General features: G+C 50.9%; 3 protein-coding genes across 4 annotated transcripts; 1 reads left to right on the forward strand and 2 right to left on the reverse strand.

Annotated features, from left to right (window-relative positions):
- The first annotated feature begins 7 nt into the window (after positions 1-7).
- Tmem179b (transmembrane protein 179B) lies at positions 8-2,625 on the forward strand. Of its 2 annotated transcripts, none has more exons than XM_048360774.1 (5): positions 8-154; positions 1,388-1,569; positions 1,648-1,782; positions 1,941-2,032; positions 2,173-2,625. In XM_048360774.1, the coding sequence occupies exons 1-5, from the start codon at positions 59-61 to the stop codon at positions 2,352-2,354; spliced, it is 687 nt and encodes a 228-aa protein (XP_048216731.1). In that variant the 5' UTR covers positions 8-58; the 3' UTR covers positions 2,355-2,625. The 2 variants fall into 2 exon arrangements, with proteins under 2 accessions (XP_048216731.1, XP_048216732.1); XM_048360775.1 differs by having other exon boundaries at positions 13-154; positions 1,941-2,019; positions 2,173-2,358.
- Positions 2,626-2,631: 6 nt separating this feature from the next.
- Tmem223 (transmembrane protein 223) lies at positions 2,632-4,376 on the reverse strand. Its single transcript, XM_048360776.1, has 2 exons — positions 4,060-4,376; positions 2,632-3,030 (listed from the first exon to the last, which is right to left on the reverse strand). Exons 1-2 carry the CDS (start codon positions 4,373-4,375, stop codon positions 2,738-2,740), a joined length of 609 nt encoding a protein of 202 aa, XP_048216733.1. The 5' UTR covers position 4,376; the 3' UTR covers positions 2,632-2,737.
- A 105-nt stretch (positions 4,377-4,481) lies between these two features.
- On the reverse strand, positions 4,482-17,754 carry Nxf1 (nuclear RNA export factor 1). The gene is made up of 21 exons (XM_048360768.1): positions 17,588-17,754; positions 14,736-14,922; positions 14,309-14,462; positions 13,020-13,103; positions 12,794-12,898; positions 12,622-12,702; positions 12,387-12,456; positions 12,165-12,253; positions 11,938-12,045; positions 11,660-11,769; positions 9,836-9,872; positions 9,432-9,500; positions 8,921-8,976; positions 8,707-8,814; positions 8,544-8,602; positions 8,325-8,440; positions 8,149-8,191; positions 7,285-7,357; positions 6,104-6,286; positions 4,967-5,027; positions 4,482-4,843 (listed from the first exon to the last, which is right to left on the reverse strand). Exons 1-21 carry the CDS (start codon positions 17,613-17,615, stop codon positions 4,805-4,807), a joined length of 1,860 nt encoding a protein of 619 aa, XP_048216725.1. The 5' UTR covers positions 17,616-17,754; the 3' UTR covers positions 4,482-4,804.
- Positions 17,755-18,207: the final 453 nt, after the last annotated feature.

An 18,207-nucleotide genomic window follows, 5' to 3' on the forward strand; every position in this document is an offset into this window, starting at 1 on the left:
GGGCGGGGCCGACGGCTCGTTGCAGCCGCGCTGCTTTCTGTCCTGGGCCCTGGGCGCCATGGTGCTCTCGGGTTTGCATTATGTTGAGCTCGTGCTCCTGGCAGCCGCCGGCATTTGCGGGACCGTGACGGCCGCGTCGATGGCCTGGATCCAGGTGTGGCTACGGCGCGCGGGGCAGCCTTCGGGGCGGGAGGGGGTTTCAGGCCGCATTCTGGAGAAGGTCGGTGAGCGCTGTTGAGAAATGCCGCTATGCTAACCGGGCTGTGGGCCCTGAGAGGCCAGATCAGATCTTAGTGCACTCGCCCAAGGGATTGATTAGACGTCTGGTAGCATCAGATCCAGTCAGTGTTGCCTGCCACACAGCCTTAGGCTGGATCTGAACCATCAGCTCAGGCCCTGTGTCCATCCATTAAGTCAGAAGCCACTCGTGTTGACACCGAAAAATAAAGCTGTGTGGTAAATCATCAGGATACCACGTATTTTTTTTAGTGACAAAAACTACTTTAATAAATGTGTACATTACTGCCCTGGATGCATCTGGTCATTGAAGTAATGTTGGCTCGTGCCTGTGGTCCCAACTGTTGGGAGACCTAAAAGGAGGATCACAAGTTCAAGGACAGTCTGAACCACATAGGTGAGACTGTCTCAAAAGATAAGTACTGGGCTGGGAATGTGGTTTAGCAGCAGAGTGCTTGCCTAGCATGCATGAAATCCTGGGTTTGATTCCTCAGTGCCACATAAACAGAAAAGGCTAGAAGGGGCACTGTGGGCTCAAGTGGTAGAGTGCTAGCCTTAAGCAAGAAGCTCAGGGGCAGTGCCCAGACCCTGAGTTTAAGCCCCAGGACTGGCCAAAAAAGAAACCAAAAAGTATTAGTGTGCTTGTCTTTCAGATGACATTGGAGATGGTTAATGGTTAACAGGTGCGGGGTTACTCCAGGATTTCTGCAAAGGAGACTAGACCTGACTTACTACCAGTGTCTATTGGCTGTTCCTTCTGAGTACTGCGGGTTTCACTTTCCCAACAGACCCTCCACATCAGTCTCCTGGTCCCAGGAACAGAAACATTGTACACACTTAGGAGCAACTGGCCCAACTTATCCTTGACATTTCCAATGCCTGCCTTCTGAGGCACTGGCTTAAAATCTTAGATTCAACTTCTCTGTTTTGTTTTTTTCGGCCAGTCCTGGGCCTTGGACTCAGGGCCTGAGCACTGTCCCTGGCTTCTTTTTGCTCAAGGCTAGCAGTCTGCCACTTGAGCCACAGCACCACTTCTGGCCATTTTCTGTATATGTGGTGCTGGGGAATCAAACCCAGGGCCTCATGTATATGAGGCAAGCTCTCTTGCCACTAGGCCATATCCCCAGCCCGATTCAACTTCTCTCCACAGGTCTTCTTCAGGGGCAGCTGTCCCCTGTATGGAGGGATAGCTGTCATGAATGGCCCCTCCCTGGCTTTATCCTGTCCCTCAGCTTCATCCCTTTGCTACTTTGTGACTGGGACTAATGGCTTCCTGGCCCTCTACTGCCTCCTGCTTCTGATCATCTGCAGCTGCATCAAGAAGTCCCACAGGTGACTGCCCTACTCTGAGGACCCGGAGCTGAGGTGGGGTGAATTCCATCTCAAACATGAGGCCTGTCTCTTGCCCAGTGATCCAATACAGGTCTACACTGGATTGACCATCTCAGCGATTGCAGTCTTCCTGGTCTTAGTGGCTGCCTGTGTCCTTCGATATGGCACCAGTTATCTCTGTGACTCCATCGTCTCCCTGATCCATGCAAATAGGTAAAAGGGAGAGGGGAGGGAGGCCTGGCAGGAGCTGGCTGACTGCCTCCCCTCTGCAAGGGGCGAATGATGTAGCTTCCCACTGACCAATCTTCTGGGCACCAGAGTGCTTAGGGGTTGTCCCCTTTTGCTCACAACTGTCTTTTTTGACCTCACAGCTGTTCTGAAGCCCAGAAAATTCCATGGACACCCTCTGGAATGACTCTGCAGTTTTACTCCAACCTCCATAATGCCGAAGTGAGACCCAGATGTACTGAGAGATTTGTATAAATACCTGTAGCTGTTGGATGAGAGGAGCTGAAGTGTCATTTTGACACACAAAGGCTGCTGGTGGTGGTGGTGGGGTTTAAAAGACTAGATCTGAGCTTCACTCACACGCCTCTCTTACAGATCTCTTCTTGGGTGAATCTGGTATTGTGGTGTGTGGTCCTTGTGCTCCAGATCATGCAGTGTGGTCTCAAATCCATGGAATACCAGCCTTTGGAACCTCTGGAGACAAATTTTCAATCCAGCTGACCTGTGAAGCCCACCTATGGAGGAGCCCGCCGGTGGAGCTGGATATGAGACTTTGAAGAGGATTGGTGCTAAATGGACCGAGCCACACCTTTGAATTTCTGGTCACCCGAGTGCTTTCTGCAGCCAGACTCTACCGCCCAAGTGCCTGAAATCCTCGTTTGTGCCAAGAGCCTCCATTTTTCCCTCAGAAGGGAAACATGACATTCTCCCTTCTAATAGCTGTCTTGTAATAAAATATTACATTGCCTACTTCATCCTGATACTCATATTGGTACTAAGGCAAATAAGATGGAAAGAATGCAGGCGTTAAAAAGGCATGCAGGGACCCGGAAGTTGCCTTTTGGAAGATTCCTTTATTTGGTATTAATGACTCTTGGGCCCTCTTTTGTGACCCCTCTAAAATCCTTAAGGTTTTCCTCCCCCACCCAAGGTGGTTTGTTCACAAGTTCCGATAGGCACCCACGGTGTTGTCAAAGAGTTGAGCATTGGGAAAGTATCCAGCTTTGTCCAAGAGAAAGTAGAAGCGCCGGCCTTTGACTTTCAGAGGTAACATAGCAGGGACTTCCCCTCGGTGAGCCATGCAAGATACCTGGTTCAGTGGGACAGTGAGGTGAGTCCCCAAGCCAAAAGGACCATGAGTGGTGAAAGTCACCTGCTGCCCTCCAGCTCGAAGCATCACTGAACGCACAGATCGGAGAGAGAAGAGAAGACCACCACCAAGTACCAAAGTTCCTGCAACAGACACAAAATCAAAGAGGTGAGTTTTCATTGTAGTGTGGGGTTACTTTCAGTGTCTTCTTGTGGTGACAGTATAGTTTTGAGAGCTCTTAGAACCCTGGAATTTTTTATTTTTTGACAGTCCCATGCCTTCAAATCAGGGCCCGGGCACTGTCTCTGAGCTAGCACTCTACCACTTGAGCAACAGTGCCACTTTTGGCTTTTTCTGTTTATGTGGTACGGAGGAATTGACAGGGCTTCATGCATGCTAGGCAAGCGTTCAACCACTGAGCCACATTCCCAGCCCCCAAAACTTTTGGCCAGCTGTAGGGCTTAAACTTTGGGCCTGGGCGCTGTCCCTGAGCTCGTTAGTGCAAGGCTGGAGCTCTACCACTTGAGCCACAGCACTTCTGGTTTTCTGGCAGTTAACTGGAGAGAACAGTCTCACAGACACTTTCCTGTCGGGGCTAGCTTTGAACCGCAATCCTCAGATCTCAGCATCCTGAGTAGCTAGGTAATTACAGGCCATGGGCTTCCGGCCCCCGATTCTTGCGTAGTCCACCACCAACTTCATAGGTTCATCTCCATTTTATTTTTTTTATTTTTTATTTTTATTTTATTTATTTTTTTTTTTGGCCAGTCCTGGGCCTTGGACTCAGGGCCTGAGCACTGTCCCTGGCTTCTTCCCGCTCAAGGCTAGCACTCTGCCACTTGAGCCCAGCACCGCTTCTGGCCGTTTTCTGTATATGTGGTGCTGGGGAATCGAACCTAGGGCCTCATGTATCCGAGGCAGGCACTCTTGCTACTAGGCTATATCCCCAGCCCTCATCTCCATTTTATACCGGAAGAAATGCTACAGAGCTTAAATAACCTTACAACCACGAAGGAACAGCCCTCGTTTAGGGCCTTAAGTGTTCCGCATTCCTACCGAGACAGACTGCCTGTCGCCCTGGCAATCAGGGGGGGCACAAGTTCCCCTCCTTACCTGAAGGTGTTTTATACCCACCATCCCACGCGCGGTGGGGAAGCCAGCTCAAGCCTTACCGATGGCCATGCAGCCGACAGCCAGGGCGTACCGCCAGAGCGCGGAGCGCAGGTCCCAGCGGCCCTGTTTGGGGGCCCCGGCTTCTTGAGGTGGTGCAGAGGCTGGGGGTGGGAATAATGCCGCCACAGCCAGGGAGCCCCAAAAGACACCCTGGCCCGCGCAGAACAGCCCAAGGATGGTGAAAAAGCGGCCCCGCTCGTGCTCGAAGAGCAGCAAGTCTCGCGATGAGGCCGCGTGGTGCAGAGGCCGGCGTGCAGGCAGCAGGCGCAGGGCGGCCCCCAGCCCGCGGAGCCCCTGCATCCCGGCCGCGGCCATGGCCGGCACCCGGCCGCTTCCGGGGCGGGACTTCCTGCCGCGAGGCCCCGCCCCTCCCCTGAAGGTCCCCGCCCGCCCCTCCACAGCAGCAGGAACTGAGACAGTGTCAGGAGACAAAATACAATATCACTCTTTATCTTAAAAAGGAAGGGGAATCTTGGGGCGAAGTACACAAAGCACCTAAGTCCTTCGGGTAGTTTAGTGTCAGTCAGTTCTACAAAGTAATAAGCTTTGGCTTCCTGGCACCATGAGGCTCAAGCTTCCGGAAGTCTTCCCGCGGGTCTTCCAGAAGGCAGGTGAGGGGGTGCTCTGGCTGAGCTCCCCCCTCGGTCACAGTCACAGGTGGCCTCGGGCCGGACAGGAGACAACAGATGGCAACCGAACGATCATATCCACGGGCTATTTACACGGGGGCTTCTTGTGGGACCATCACTTCATGAACGCCACTTCGGGGATCTTATCCTTGGCCTGGGGGAAGAGGAAAGGTCACTGGAGGGTGGGGGGGCTCTTCCCTGCGTGCTCTGGGTAGCTCTCCCGACTGCACCCTCCCCGGAAGGCCCAGCGCCTGCCGTCAGGTACTCCCAGCCCTACCTTGAGGAGAGTGAAGGCCTGAGCAGATCTAGTGTAGTCCCAGTTGTTGTCTTGAAGGCACCTGGGGGGAGGTAGGGGAAGGAGACAGTGGCATGAGGACCCTTTCTGAATGTCCTTCCAGAATCTAACCTATATTATATTCTATGTGTGTTTATACACTCAATTTATGCTATTATTTACAGGAATAAGATAATAGTAAAATAGCTGGTGCTGGTGGCTCACACCTATAATCTTACTCTTGAGGCTGAGATCTAAGGATTGAGGTTCAAAGCCAGCCCAGGCAGTAAAGTTCATGAGACTTATCTTACTAAAAAAGGTGGAAGTGGGAGCTGTGACTTAAGTGGTAGAGCACCAGCTCTGAGCAAAAGAAGCAGCTCAGGGACAGAGCCTAGGCCCTGAGTCCAAGCCCCAGGACTGGCCAGAAATAAATAGTTAAAATCAAAATGTCCACCAATAGTAAATCAAATGTTAAGGAATATTAACTACTTTTCAAACAAAAGCTTTTACATTGGTAAGGAAGGAGTTACATGGTCTACTAGGCCACAGGAACAGTCCTTAGACTTTAGAGCCAGGCACACTGGCATGCACCTGTGGTTCCTCCTCGGGGGCTGAGGCAGGAGGAACACTTGATTCCAAGAGTTTAGGACCATCCTGAGCACACAGCAGGAATCTACCTGAAAAAGCTTTCATTTTGATTTTAGAAAAATTTGTCATGATCCTTTTTGTGAGTTAACAGAAAAAAAGCAGTGCTCATTTCAAACCATTATTTCTTTGGTTTTCGTTTTTTTCTTTTATGCCAATCCTGAGCACTGTCCCTGAGCTTTTTTGCTCAAGACTAGCACTCTACCACTTGTGTCACAGCGCCCCTTCCTGCTTTTTCTGTGTGTGTGGTACTGAGGAATCAAACCCAGGGCTTCATGCATGTTAGGCAAGCAGTTTACCACTAAGCCACATTACAAGCCCTCAAACCATTATTTCAAATTAATAACTTATTTTTCTTCCAATTGTCCTCTCTTCGGGAATGCCTCTATGTATTTAGGGGAATAGTTTAAAAATGCACATAAAAATGAGCTCCCCTCCCCCTTTAACAGCCCTTTTCTCAGTTTACCCTTAGTCCTACACATGCTCAGGACTCACTTCTGGGACCACTCCAGGTTCATGCCAGACTGTGTGGAGAACGCTTGCAACATTTCCTGCTGTTCCGGGGACAGGGTGGGCACTGGGCTGGAGGAAGGCGTGGGTGCGGGCATGGCGAAGGCTCTTTGGATCTCTTCTGGGCTGGCATTCCGCACAAACAGCTCGTCGTTTACAATACACAGCCTGGAGGACAAGGCGCACCTTCAACAGCTGGACAAACAGCCTCATCCTTCCAGCTTTTTTGTGTGTGTGCTAGTGCTAGAACTCAGGGCCTGGGTACTGCTGTCCCTCAGCTTCTAGCACTCTACCACTAAAGCTACAGCTCCACTTCAGCTTTTCTTTTTGGTAGTTAATTGGAGACAAGAATCTCACAGACTTTCCTGCCTGGGTTGGTTTTGAACCAAGATCCTTAGATCTCAGCCTTCTAAGTTGCTAGGATTTCAGCCATTCTTTCAGATTTTTAGGCACTTGGTTGGCATTCATACTCTTAATACAACCGCCTGGTGCCCCTTCTCAACTTTTAGCTGTCCCCCTTTATGACTTAGCTCTCCCCCCATGAACTCCATATTTAGAAGGACTAACTCACAAAGCAAGAATTAAGATAGTCTCCCTCAACCCATGGGCAATTGATAATTGTGGAGGGGGGGCAAGGGGGGGTAGATTTGGGTCTCCTATATAAACCAGGCTGGCCTGGTCCTTACTATATTGCCCAGGTTGGCCTCAGTTCCTAAGTACTGGAATTTTACAGGGTGTACCACCATGCCATTTTAGTTGTTATCCTTTTTGTTTTCTATTTATCTTCACAAAAAACTAGGATATGAATGTCATTACACACATCTTCAGATGAGAAGCTAAGAATGCTGGCACACATCTTGGCACCTGAGGTCAAGGGAGGAGGGCTGTTGAATTCAAAGGGCAGACTATCTCAGAAAACAAAACAAACCAAACCCAAGCAACATAAAATACAGATGATGAAACTGGCCTAAACCTAAAAGTGCTGGAAAAATACACAAGGGCAAAAAGGATACCCAAAGTCCCACCCGGCATCAAGCTTTTAACACTACTGTGAGCCTTTGCTGTATTTCTGTTGCCTTCCTGCAATTCTGAAAACACAAGAAGGGACTCTGCCTTCCAATCACCACACCGCTGGCCTTGGCCAGTGCTGTGAGCAGCACACTTACCCTGAATTGCTGGCAGGAACAGCGATGAAGGTCCTGGTGAAAGCTCGCAGAGAATCCCTGGCTTTCCCATCCACTGCAATGAGAAGAGCAGCCAGGGCCCCTTAGTTACTAATGCTTTACGTTTACAAGCCGGTCCTCACATCTGATCTTGGATAAAAAGAACCCTAAGTAGGATAACTAGGAATGGTTAGGTAAATACAGTGGAAGAGGTATGGGAGAAGGGTCATGCAGGAGAGAACTACAGACTATGACTAAGCTACAGAGTGTCAGGTCATTTCACTGATTTCCACTGCAGCACACTGTGACAGGCATTGCTAACCCTAATTTACACATAAAACAACATCAAGGCCAGGGCAGTAATGGCTAAGGCCTGTCATCCTGGTTACTCAGGAGGCTGAGATCTAAGGATCACCATTTGAAGCCAGCCATGGCAGAAGAACCCGTGGAACTCTTATCTCCAATTAACCACCAAAAAGCCAGAATGGAGCTGTAGCCAAAGGGGTAGAGTGCTAGCTTTGAGCAGAAAAGCTCCGTGTCCCTAAAGCACTGAGGTCCCAAGTTGAAGCTCCCAGACTGGCACAAAACAAAACACTACCAATAGGAGACTCAGAGGTGACTGAACTTGCCCACAGATCCACAGAAACAAGACTGGGACAAAAAGAGATATCCGGGCTCCAAAGCCGGTGTGTCCCCATCCCTAGGCCTGTGCTCAGCACACCGGACAGGGAGAAGACAGGCCAATTTAAGATGACTCAGGGAAGAGTGGAAAAAGATGAGCAAGTGGCTGGGATGCTAAGAATTCCAAGAAAGATTCTCACTGGGGGAGGGACTACACAGTAAACTCAAGACTCAAGAGATTCTCACCTTCTTTGAAGACCCCATTGACAGAGAAACACAGCAACGTACTCTGAAAGAGAAGTACCAGGTACAATGTAGGCTTCCCAGCCAGAGTCTGAGTGACCCCTTCAATAAATGCTGTCCGGCACCCCTGCCCCTAGCCCCGATTCGAAACTTCTGTTGGCTCAGGGATAGGTGCTTACTGTCTGGGCACTTATGTCTACCACAAAGGAATTGATGTCATGCTGAGTTTTGGGCAACTCATTAAGGAAGGCAACCACGTTGAGACGTGTGTGCTTCAGCAGACGGAACCGCAGGGCTGTGGGCAAGAGAAGGAGAAAGTGAGGGTGGGCAGCCTGGCACCCTGTGCTCTAGTCCCCCCCCCATCCTTTCCCACACTATTTTGCTCCCACCCCACTTACTGGGGTCTTTAAGTTTCTTCACATTTCTGCTGTCCTTGAAATACTCTGCCAAGTTGCTTCTGGAAGAGGAAGAGGAAGAGGAAAAGGAGGCGGTAGTCAGAACAGGGTAGGGAAGTGCCGGGCAGCCCTGGGGTCCCGAGCAAGCGTGGGATGGGGCACTCACCGGGCAGGATTCTGGGGGATGAAAGGAATGCTCAGGGAGCAGCAGGCCCCATCGTGGTAGGCATCCAAGAGCCCCTGCCGGTCTCCAGAGTCATAAATTGCATAGTACCTATGGGGACACCCCCCCAAAAAACGTCTGAGCCCTGTGGTTTGGAGCTGGAAGGCACCGAGCAGCTCCCCGGAGCAAGCTGCGTCAGGGGCTCTGGGATACTTACTGCTGCAGGAAGTGCAGGACCAGACTCTTCAGATTTTCTGTTCCAAAATAGCTTCCCTGGGGGGTGACATTGTCCAAGAAGAATTGTACTCATTACCTTATTTATGGAATTGTAACCCCTCTGTACAAGTCCTTAGTAATAACAAAAATAATTCAGGTCCCAGTGTCTGCGGTTCATGCCAGTATAATCCCAGCTACTCAGGAGGCTGATCTGAGGATTGCAGTTTAAAGCTAGCCTGGGCAGCAAAGTCCACGAGATTCGTCTCCAATAAACTACTTAAAAAAAAAAAGCCAGAAGCGGAGCTGTGGCGCAAGTGGTAGCCTTGAGCAGAAGCAGCTCAGGGACAGAATCCAGGTCTGAGTTCAAGCCCCAGGACAGGCACAAAAACGGTAGAAATAGTGGTAATAATAATAATAATCCTGTAAGCAAACATACACACAAAAAGCTTCCCTGGAATGAGACAGCCATCAGGAACAGGGAGCAGCAAGGCAAGTCCCCAGGCACTTCTCACCTTGCTGGGTGGTAACATCGTGGGGGCTTCGACATCGAAGGCAATTGGTGGGGGTAACTCGTGGCCATCCTGCCCAAAGTGAAAAGTATGTCGTCAACTTGAGGAAAAAAAAGATGAAAGAGCTAAGAGCAAGGGGTCAGAAGTCCACTGCTAAAGAGGTAGGGAAAGTATCCAGAAGCCTGATACATGCCAACTTTTGCCTATAGGTATTTTTTTACTAGCAGATGATTATTATCTTTATCTGGTTTTCAAGAGATACAGGTTCCTAAGTCAAGAGTCATCATTTAAAAACATATAGTACTGGGACAGGACGTTATACTTAGGACAATAGAATGAAACAAGTTCTTGAAAAGAAAAAGAAAAGAAAAAAAAGGTGGGGGGGGGGGAGAACTGTCTGGACTTACCAGGCGCAATAGCTTGGGAAATCGTTCGCGAATGGCGCTGTCAAGAACGGGACAGGAGTGAGTGATGCTTCAGAGCCACCATGCCTCCTGGGCTGCTCTAGGAGCAAATATACCGACACCCGAGGGACAGCCCACTCCAGCCTGCTCATCACCCCGCTCCACCCCCAAGTGTCCCCATTCCCCACCTCGCTCGGGGCACCCTGTCTGGATTGCCGTGAAGGCGGTTTCTCTCTTCTCTCTCTGCCTGATCCCAAATGCCACAGAGGAGCGGCACTCCCAGTCTAGGCGTTAAGCCCAGGATCTCCTTCCCCTCCTGGCCCCCCTTACCTTCCACCTACTCACCTGAGCAGCCCCGGGAGGAGGGAATGGGGTGGGAGCCCAGGGGCTCCGCTGCCTCACCAGGTATCCATCAGTTCTGCGAGGTCTGGCCGTGGCCAAGACCAGAACACACCACAAGGATGGCACAGGATGATGGGGCAGGGAGATGAGCAAGACCGGGCTCGGGAGGAGAAGAGGCAAAGGGAGAGAGGAAAGGGCGGAAGAGAGAAGGCAGAGAGGCCAGGAAGAGACTGAGGAGGTACAGGGGGAGCAAAGGGGAAAAGGAAAGACCAAGCAAAGCAAAAAGTAGAGAGCCACAGGCAAAGAAGAATGTAGAAAAAAAGGGGGAAATGGCGAGAAATACGCCCCGACACAGCCTTTTCCTTCGGCTTCCACTTGCCCCGTGGCCCAGGGTAGATGACGACAGAAAGAATTCCTGCTGCAGTTGGGAAATGCTGTCGGCCAGGTCTCTGTCTGCTACCTGGGTCCCACTCTGAGCTGGGCGTGGGAAGCAAACAGCCATGGGGGCAGGAGACCTCCCTCCGTAGGGGTGAGGGTGCAGGCCCCTGCAAAGTTGGGGGGGTGAGGGTCTGTGCCCCACCTCTGTTGGCCCCCGAGCTCTCTCCTGATGGCCCCTATGCGACTGTGCCTGTCTTAGGTTGTTCCTTCCCTGAGGAATCTTACCCGTCTCTGGCTAACCAGCCATCTCCGGGGCCAAGCAGGGTGACGTGGAGTGTGCAAGTGAGGAAGGGGCAGAGCCCCCAGAGGCTCAGTTCTCAGTCTCCTTGGCAGCTGGTGCCCCCGTGGCCTCCACGCCCAGCACCTGCCTCCGGAGCCTCTTGCCTGCTGGCAGGGCCCCGGCTTTGCTCACATGTCTTGGGGAACCCAGGTTTCTTTTCCAGGGAGGGCCCAGTTCACAGCACTGGGTCAGAGACAGATGGCATTACGCCAGCCTTCAATGAGACCACAACCTCAGCATGGGGAGGAATGCCCAGGCCTCCACCTTGAGCACGTCGATTTTGCGAAGAGGGTCCCTCTTGGCACAAAGGCAAGAGGGGCCATTACAAGGAAAAGCGGGAAGGGCCATCCCAGCAGGAAGCCCGAGTCACAGATGGCTTTCTTAGCCCAAGGACACAAGGTACTGAGCTAACAGTAACCCCAGATGGGGCACATAGAAGACAATCCCCCGTTAGATTAGAAAAAAGGGGAAGTGTCCTTCCTGGAACAGTAGGGTAGGGAGATTCTAGAAAAGGCTGTGTTCAGGAAGGAAGGCGGAAGACCATAGACTAGAAGACGTTACGTAGGTGAGAAGAAAGAAAAAGAGAGCTAGGACAAAGCTAGGAGACACAGACAGAGGAAAGGAAAGCACACGTGGTCCTCCCAAAGTTTAGGTGGTTCCAGCTCAGGGTTGCATGTCTCCTGCAGACGGGCACTGGTCAGGGTGCATTAGCTCAGCCTCCCAGGGGGTGAAGGTCCCCAGGAGGGGAGTCAGAGCCTACAACTGACCTGATATAAGTGGATTGGTCTCGGAAGGTATCACACAGGACATTGCCATCAAGCCACAGCTCTTCTAGCTTCAGCCCTTTGATCTTGTCCAACTCCCGCTCAGACTTCAACTGCAAAGGGGAGGGAGAAAGGGAAGAAAGAAAGCCCTTGTGATTAGATGGATCAGTGCATGCCACGCCACCCTCACCTCTCAGTGCTTACTTCCCGCATGGCCAGCCAAGCTCCTCCCCATCCACTGTGGGCCCCATCAAAAGCACTGGCAGGCTATCAATTCTCACTTCATTTCCGGAGAGGTTTAGGATCTTCAGGTTGGGTGCCTTCTGCACAATGCTGGACATGTCATCCAGTCTGTATAGCCTGTTGTTGCTCAAGTTCAAAGACAATAGCTGTGGGCAGAGAAGAGGAAATCTCACCATTGAGTGGGTCGGGGACAGATCTGGCCCCTCACCCTGTCCTAGCTGTCCTACTCCGCCTCCTTCAGGCAAATGCTAGACCAGAGCCTCACCTCAGGGATGTTCTCTTCAATGATTCGTAGGGTAGCCGCCATGCAGCTTCTCCTATTCAGGACAACATCAATGTTTTGGGCCACCAAATCTTCAGGAAGTAGAAAGAAAGGAAAGTCTGAGAAGGCTTCTCTAAGCAGTCTGAGCACTAAATCATCCTCAAACTTGCTCTGTCCAAAAGTCCCTGTTTCCTTCTAGAGGAAAATCACTGTTGTCAGCCATACCTGGGTCTGAACGGAGACCCTTGAGGTCAAGCGCTTGCTGGGAACCATCGTATCGTTTGCTCATAATCAGCTGCAGAGGAAGACAAAGGGCTCACTCAGAGAGAGAGAGAGAGAGAGAGAGAGAGAGAGAGAGAGAGAGAGAGAGAGAGAGAGAGAGAGAGAGAGAGTGTGTGTGTGGTGAGCGGGAGAAGTGAAAGACTAGGTTTGGAACACATGTTACTTGAATCTGTTTTACCTTGAGCTGCTCTACTTGTTCAGGTTTCAATTCATGCTGTACAGTCGGGGGTGGAGCAGAGGAATTGATGATGATAGATATCTGGAGAGAAGATATCAAGGGCAGAGTATAGGCAATGAAGCCAAAGCTCTAGAACCAAGACCTTTAGTCACACCAGGTCCTTTAAACATACCTTTCGGTTCTCTCGATCCTGGATCTTATAACTGACAGCCTTTAAAGCAGAAGCAGTACTGGCGTCCTCTACAAAGAACTGGGCCCGTGTGTTCTCATAATGAAACTGTAAGAGGAGGAAACAAGAGCCTTAGACCTGGAGCCCAGAGCCCCCCGTCCAGCTGCTCCATACTGCCCTGCCCTTCCTGGTATACTGCCAGCCAGCCAAGGCTCAGATGTTGCCTTACCTCAATGGGGTTAAAGGGGACACTGCATCTGCTCTGAATCATGCTCAGGAGCCATGCCTTGTCATACTTTCTGCCATAAGGAATCTAGAAGTGAGACACAGAGAAAAGAAGGGAACACTATGTAAATAACCTTGTACAGCCCCCACAATCTTGCACACTCTGAAACATTTTCTAGTTGAGTGCTGGTGGCTTATGCCTATAATCCTAGCTGCTTAGGAGGTCTGAGCGTTAAGAGTTTGAAGTTGGGCTGGGAATATGGCCTAGTGGCAAGAGTGCTTGCCTCCTACACATGAAGCTCTTGGGATTCCCCAGCACCACATATATGGAAAACGGCCAGAAGGGGCGCTGTGGCTCAAGTGGCAGAGTGCTAGCCTTGAGCGGGAAGAAGCCAGGGATGGTGCTCAGGCCCTGAGTCCAAGGCCCAGGACTGGCCAAAAAAAAAAAAAAAAAAAAAGAAAAAAAAAGAGTTTGAAGTCAGCCTGGGTGGGAAAGTCCCTGATAGATACTCTTACCTACAATAAGAAGCAGAGGTGTGGCTAAAGTGGTAGAGCCTTAGCTTTGAGAAAAAACACAAACAACAAAAACCAGTTCAAGCCCCAAGATTAGCACCAAAAAAAAAAAGAACAAAATGTTAATTCTAGAAATTCTAAGGTATTATCTATACCTTGTCAGTCCCTCAGAGAACTCTAGGGACTACTAGACCTACACTCAGCTTAATCAAATGGGGTCCTCCAGAGAAGTTACTTCCTGACCATTATTCCACTTCTCTTCCTGTCCCCTCCATCTTCTTCCTTGAGTTGGCTCTTTGGTGTTTCTTTGTTTCTGTTTCTCTCTCTCTCTCTCTCTCTCTCTCTGTCTCTCTCTCTCTCGGTGTGTGTACTGGTACTGGTGCTTAAACTCAGGGCCTTGCACTCTGTGTTTTTGCTCAAAGTTGGCCCTCTTTATTTGAGAAACACTTCCACTTTAGGCTCTTTTGTGGGGTTAACTAGAAATAAAATTCTTAGTTGGAGCCAGGTGCTGGTGAATCATGCTTGTAATCCTAGCTACTCAGGAGGCTGAGATCTGAGGATTGTGGCTGGAAGCCAGCCCAGGCAGAAATGTCCTGGTGACACTCTTATTTCCAATAAACTACTCAAAAAAGCCAGAAGCAGTGCTGTGGCTCAAGTGGTTGAGTGCTCGCCATGAGCATAAAGAGGCTCTGGAACCAGCAAAAGAAAAGAAAAAAGCAAATACCTTCACCTAAGCCCAGCCCAGATTCCCCAACCCTCCTGCTTTCCCAAGATACTCACTGTAATCTTGAACCAGTTTTTTGAAGTCCCATCTTGACTGGTGCCAGCCCCTCCTCTCTCTTGAGGAGCTCTGTCCCTTCGTACAGTAACATGAATTCGATCTCGATCATGCCAAGTATCACCCCGACGGTTCGGTCGGGTGGCATAGGGGTTGCTGAGGGAAAGAGGAGAATGAAATGTCCGTCAATATTAGGAAAGGGATTACATGGGGGAGGGGAAGTGGGAGAAAAATGAGAGGGGATAACAAGTATGACAAGAAATGTACTCACTACCTTACCTATGTAGCTGTAACCCCTCTGTACATCACTTTGACCATAAAACTAAGTTAAAAAGAAACTACACAACTATTAAGCCAGTTGCCGTGTCTTAAGTCTTCTAGATGGGGAAAGACATGGTTAAATTCAAAGCAGACCAACAAATCGCGTACTATCGAACTCGGGGGCCGTCCTGGGCATCACTCATTGCCACATCTCCATCATCTTCCTCAGGTCGGGAAGTTCGAATACCAGAACCGCCTCTTCCAGATCGACGGTTCCCTCCTTCACCATACTTCCAACGGAAAGGGCCACGGCCCTTCTTTCTTCTCTGAGGGAAACTAACACGGTCATCATGCTCTGGAGTAGGAAACAGATATCACAAATTAGTCAATAAATCATGGTCCCAGCTGCTTTGGTCTGGCAATTACAAGCTGCTAGCACCCTGTATTTTTTGGAGGACATTCTTATAAAATCTGCACAAGGGCTGGGAATATGGCCTAGCAGCAGAGTGCTAGCCTTGCATACATGAAGCCCTGAGTTCCATTCCTCAGCACCACATATATAGGAAATGGCCAAAAGTGGTAGAGTGATGGCCTTGAGCAAAAAAAAAGCCAGGGACATGCTCAGGCCCTGAGTTCAAGTCCCAGGACTGGCAAAAACCAACCCCAAACCCTACTGATTATTCAATATCTGTCTGCAGGTCTCTCCTGGATATATACAGTCAAAGTACTACATAACCCCCCCCCCCAAAAAAAAAATCTGTACAAGCCTCTGTCATGTAAGTTCCTTTGCCTGTCCAGAGGAGTGAGCCTGCTCTGGGGTGGCAGTGGCAGGAAACAATTATTGGGACTTGAACTCAGGGCCTGGGCACTGTCCCTGGGCTTCTTTTGCTCAAGGCCATCACTCTGCCACTTTTGACTTTTCCTGTTTATGTGGTACTGAGAAATTGAACCCAGGCCTTCATGCATGCTAGGCAAGCACTCTACCACTAAGCCACATTCCCAGCCCTTTAGAAAATGATGGGGAAACAAGAACTACAAGAGAAGCAGAAAGTAGAAGTGTGAACAACTCAAAAATGTAACTGGCCACAATCAGAACCCTAAAAGCCATCTGGAACCTGCCATTTTTGCCTCCATTGTACAAATGTCAGTGACAAATAAAACCAATTTAAGGACGCCCTAAAAAAGAAAATCTTGCTGTTCTTAAACTCAGAGCCACTTAGAAGTTTGTGAAATGTTCTGTTGCTTTGACAAGAAATTTTCTCTTCAATGTAGTGGGCACTAGAATTAGGCACTGGGAGAAGTTCAGTATTAGTTTGATTACAATGTTCTCCAAGGGTATCACTTGAGACTGACATAAGAAGGCTCATAACCTGTAATCTGAGCTTTTCAAGAGGCTGAGATCTGAGAATTAGAGTTTGAGAACCAATCCTGGCTTATCTCTAATTAATCACACTTACATAAACACATACACACAGAAGTGGAGGTGTGGTTCAAGTGGTGTCGCCCTAGCCTTGAGCAAAAAAAGCCAAGGGACTGCATCAAGGCCTTGAGTTCAAGCCAGTACACACACACACACACACACACACACACACACACACACACACACGGAAAGTATGAGACAAATGATTGCTAGAGATACTGGTTCATATATTTACACATATGTGTATGTTGGAATGAAAGCAGGGGTGGAGGAGTGGGGGGGGAGAGGGGTAGGGGAACACCTGCTAGGTTACATGGCTGCTTAGAAGCTGGACCCAAACAGTGGCTGATCCCACTGCCTAAAGTTTTGATTGGAGAAGATAAAGTCAGACTCCTGTAGCTCACACCTGTAATCCTAGCTACTCAGGATGCTGAGATCTGAGAATCTGGGTTTGAAGCCAGACCTGGCAGGAAAATCTGTAAGATCCTTATTTCCGATTAAGTACCACAGAAGCCAGAAATGGAGCTGTGGCTCAAATGGTAAGAGTACTAGCCTTGAACACAAAAAGCTCAGGGACAGTGACCAGACCCTTGAGTTCATGCCTTAGAACCAACACATACAAAAAAAGCAAGGCTAGAGCTAGAGGTGTGACAAGTAGCAGAGGGCCAGCTTATATAGAGATAGGGCCAGCATGAGTGTAAAGCTTAGTTATGGGGTTGAGGTGTGTGGCTTGCAACACCTGCCTACTATTTGCTAGGGTCTGGGTTGATCCCAGCACCAGACACACATTAGTCCAGACTTCCAAAGAAGTCTAATTTCGAGTCCACAGTAAATAATGACCCTAAGGGGAAAAAAATACATGAGTAGAAGGGGCAGCTAATGGTCACAGAGAGTTCTAGCCACTATGCCCGAGGCATTTGATAGGAATCATCTCATCACAATCAGAAACAAATTTAGGAGACAGATACTGTTACAATCCACATGAAAAGGGTAGAAAGTGGGGCTTCAAAGTTTTAACTCCCTCAAGCTTGGGTAGCCAACTCAGGATTCAAGTCTCAATTATCATACACTCTCCTATTCACTACGATAAAATAAGAAACAAAGGTAGTATAGAAAGTTGGTGTGTGGGGTTCAAATAGTAAGCCAAAGCTTCGCGGTGGGGATGGGGGTCAAGACCTACTGAACGCGGTAAAAATAAAATAAAATAAAAAAATAAAAAAATAAATGGGGCACCAGGGCAACTCACGAACAAGGGACTGACTCACATTAAAGGAAGAGTCAGGCCGCCAAACCGAACTGACAGGCATCCACCACCTCCAAAGTTCAAAGGAATCTCTCCACCCCACCCCCAGGCCGCCCGCTCCGAGCCACAGGTCCCCCAACGCCAGGATTCTCCGAGTCAACAACCCGGGCGCCCACCTCGCGTCCTGCGGGTGCCCGAGGCTCCCTCGCCTCCAGCCCGGCCTGGCCCGCGCCGTCACCGCTGCCCACGGAAGCCGGGCCTCTCGTGGCCTCCCGCCCCGGGGCTGCGGCCTAGGCCGGTGCCGCCCACCGGGGCCCCAATCGCCGCCCCGCTCCCGACCCAAGAACCAGCACTGACCGTTGTACGACTTCCCCTCGTCCGCCATGGCACAGCGAAGAACAGGGGCGGGCTCAGGCGCGGGCCCCGACGCCACCAGACGCCCGAACGCCCAGGCGCTCAGGACCGAAGCTCTCCACGGCCCCGGCGCCACCGCATTTATCCGGCGAAGCACGTCGCGCGCAGTAGACGTCCCGGAGCAGCGGGCGGGGCTGCCGGGCTGGGGCACGCCCTCCACGCCTGCGCACTCGCCCGGCGGCCGCGGGCCCCGCCCCCCGCCCCGCCCCCGGCCCGAGCTGGCGGCGCGGTGGCGCGAAGGCGCCGAGGCGCTCCGCCGGTTCGCTCCGCCGGTTCGCCCCGCCTCTCGTTTATCCGCTCGGCCCCGGCTGACGCGAGTCCGCCCGAGTTCCGGCTGGAGCCCAGCCGGCGGCTGCGGCTCCCGACGCCGGAGCGAGGAGGAGGAGGGCCGCCCCTAGGGCTCCGAGGAGCTCGCTCGCGGTCCCCTGTGGCGCCCGGCCGGGGCTCGGTGATCCGCTCCGCCCCTCGGCCGCCGCGGATCCACACGCGGGTTTCCTTGCTTAGAAAACAGATTGTGACGAAATAGGAAACGAGTGCGAGGCCCCGTGGAGCGGGAACCTTGG

Source organism: Perognathus longimembris, chromosome 13 (assembly GCF_023159225.1).
Source record: "Perognathus longimembris pacificus isolate PPM17 chromosome 13, ASM2315922v1, whole genome shotgun sequence".
NCBI classification, from domain to species: Eukaryota; Metazoa; Chordata; class Mammalia; order Rodentia; family Heteromyidae; genus Perognathus; species Perognathus longimembris.

Coding starts and splice junctions, on each gene's coding strand:
- Nxf1 (XM_048360768.1), bottom strand. CDS start 17,615: ATGGCGGACGAGGGGAAGTCGTACAACG. Junction 11,770..11,937: donor TAAACCTCTCCGGAAATGAA/GTGAGAATTGAT, acceptor TCCCCTTTGCAG/TTGAAGTCTGAGCGGGAGTT. Junction 9,873..11,659: donor GACCAATCCACTTATATCAG/GTCAGTTGTAGG, acceptor CGTTCTTGACAG/CGCCATTCGCGAACGATTTC.
- Tmem179b (XM_048360774.1), top strand. CDS start 59: ATGGTGCTCTCGGGTTTGCATTATGTTGAGCTCGTGCTCCTGGCAGCC. Junction 155..1,387: donor CGTCGATGGCCTGGATCCAG/GTGTGGCTACGG, acceptor TTCTCTCCACAG/GTCTTCTTCAGGGGCAGCTG. Junction 2,033..2,172: donor TGCCGAAGTGAGACCCAGAT/GTACTGAGAGAT, acceptor CCTCTCTTACAG/ATCTCTTCTTGGGTGAATCT.
- Tmem223 (XM_048360776.1), bottom strand. CDS start 4,375: ATGGCCGCGGCCGGGATGCAGGGGCTCCGCGGGCTGGGGGCCGCCCTG. Junction 3,031..4,059: donor TGTCGGCTGCATGGCCATCG/GTAAGGCTTGAG, acceptor TGTCTGTTGCAG/GAACTTTGGTACTTGGTGGT.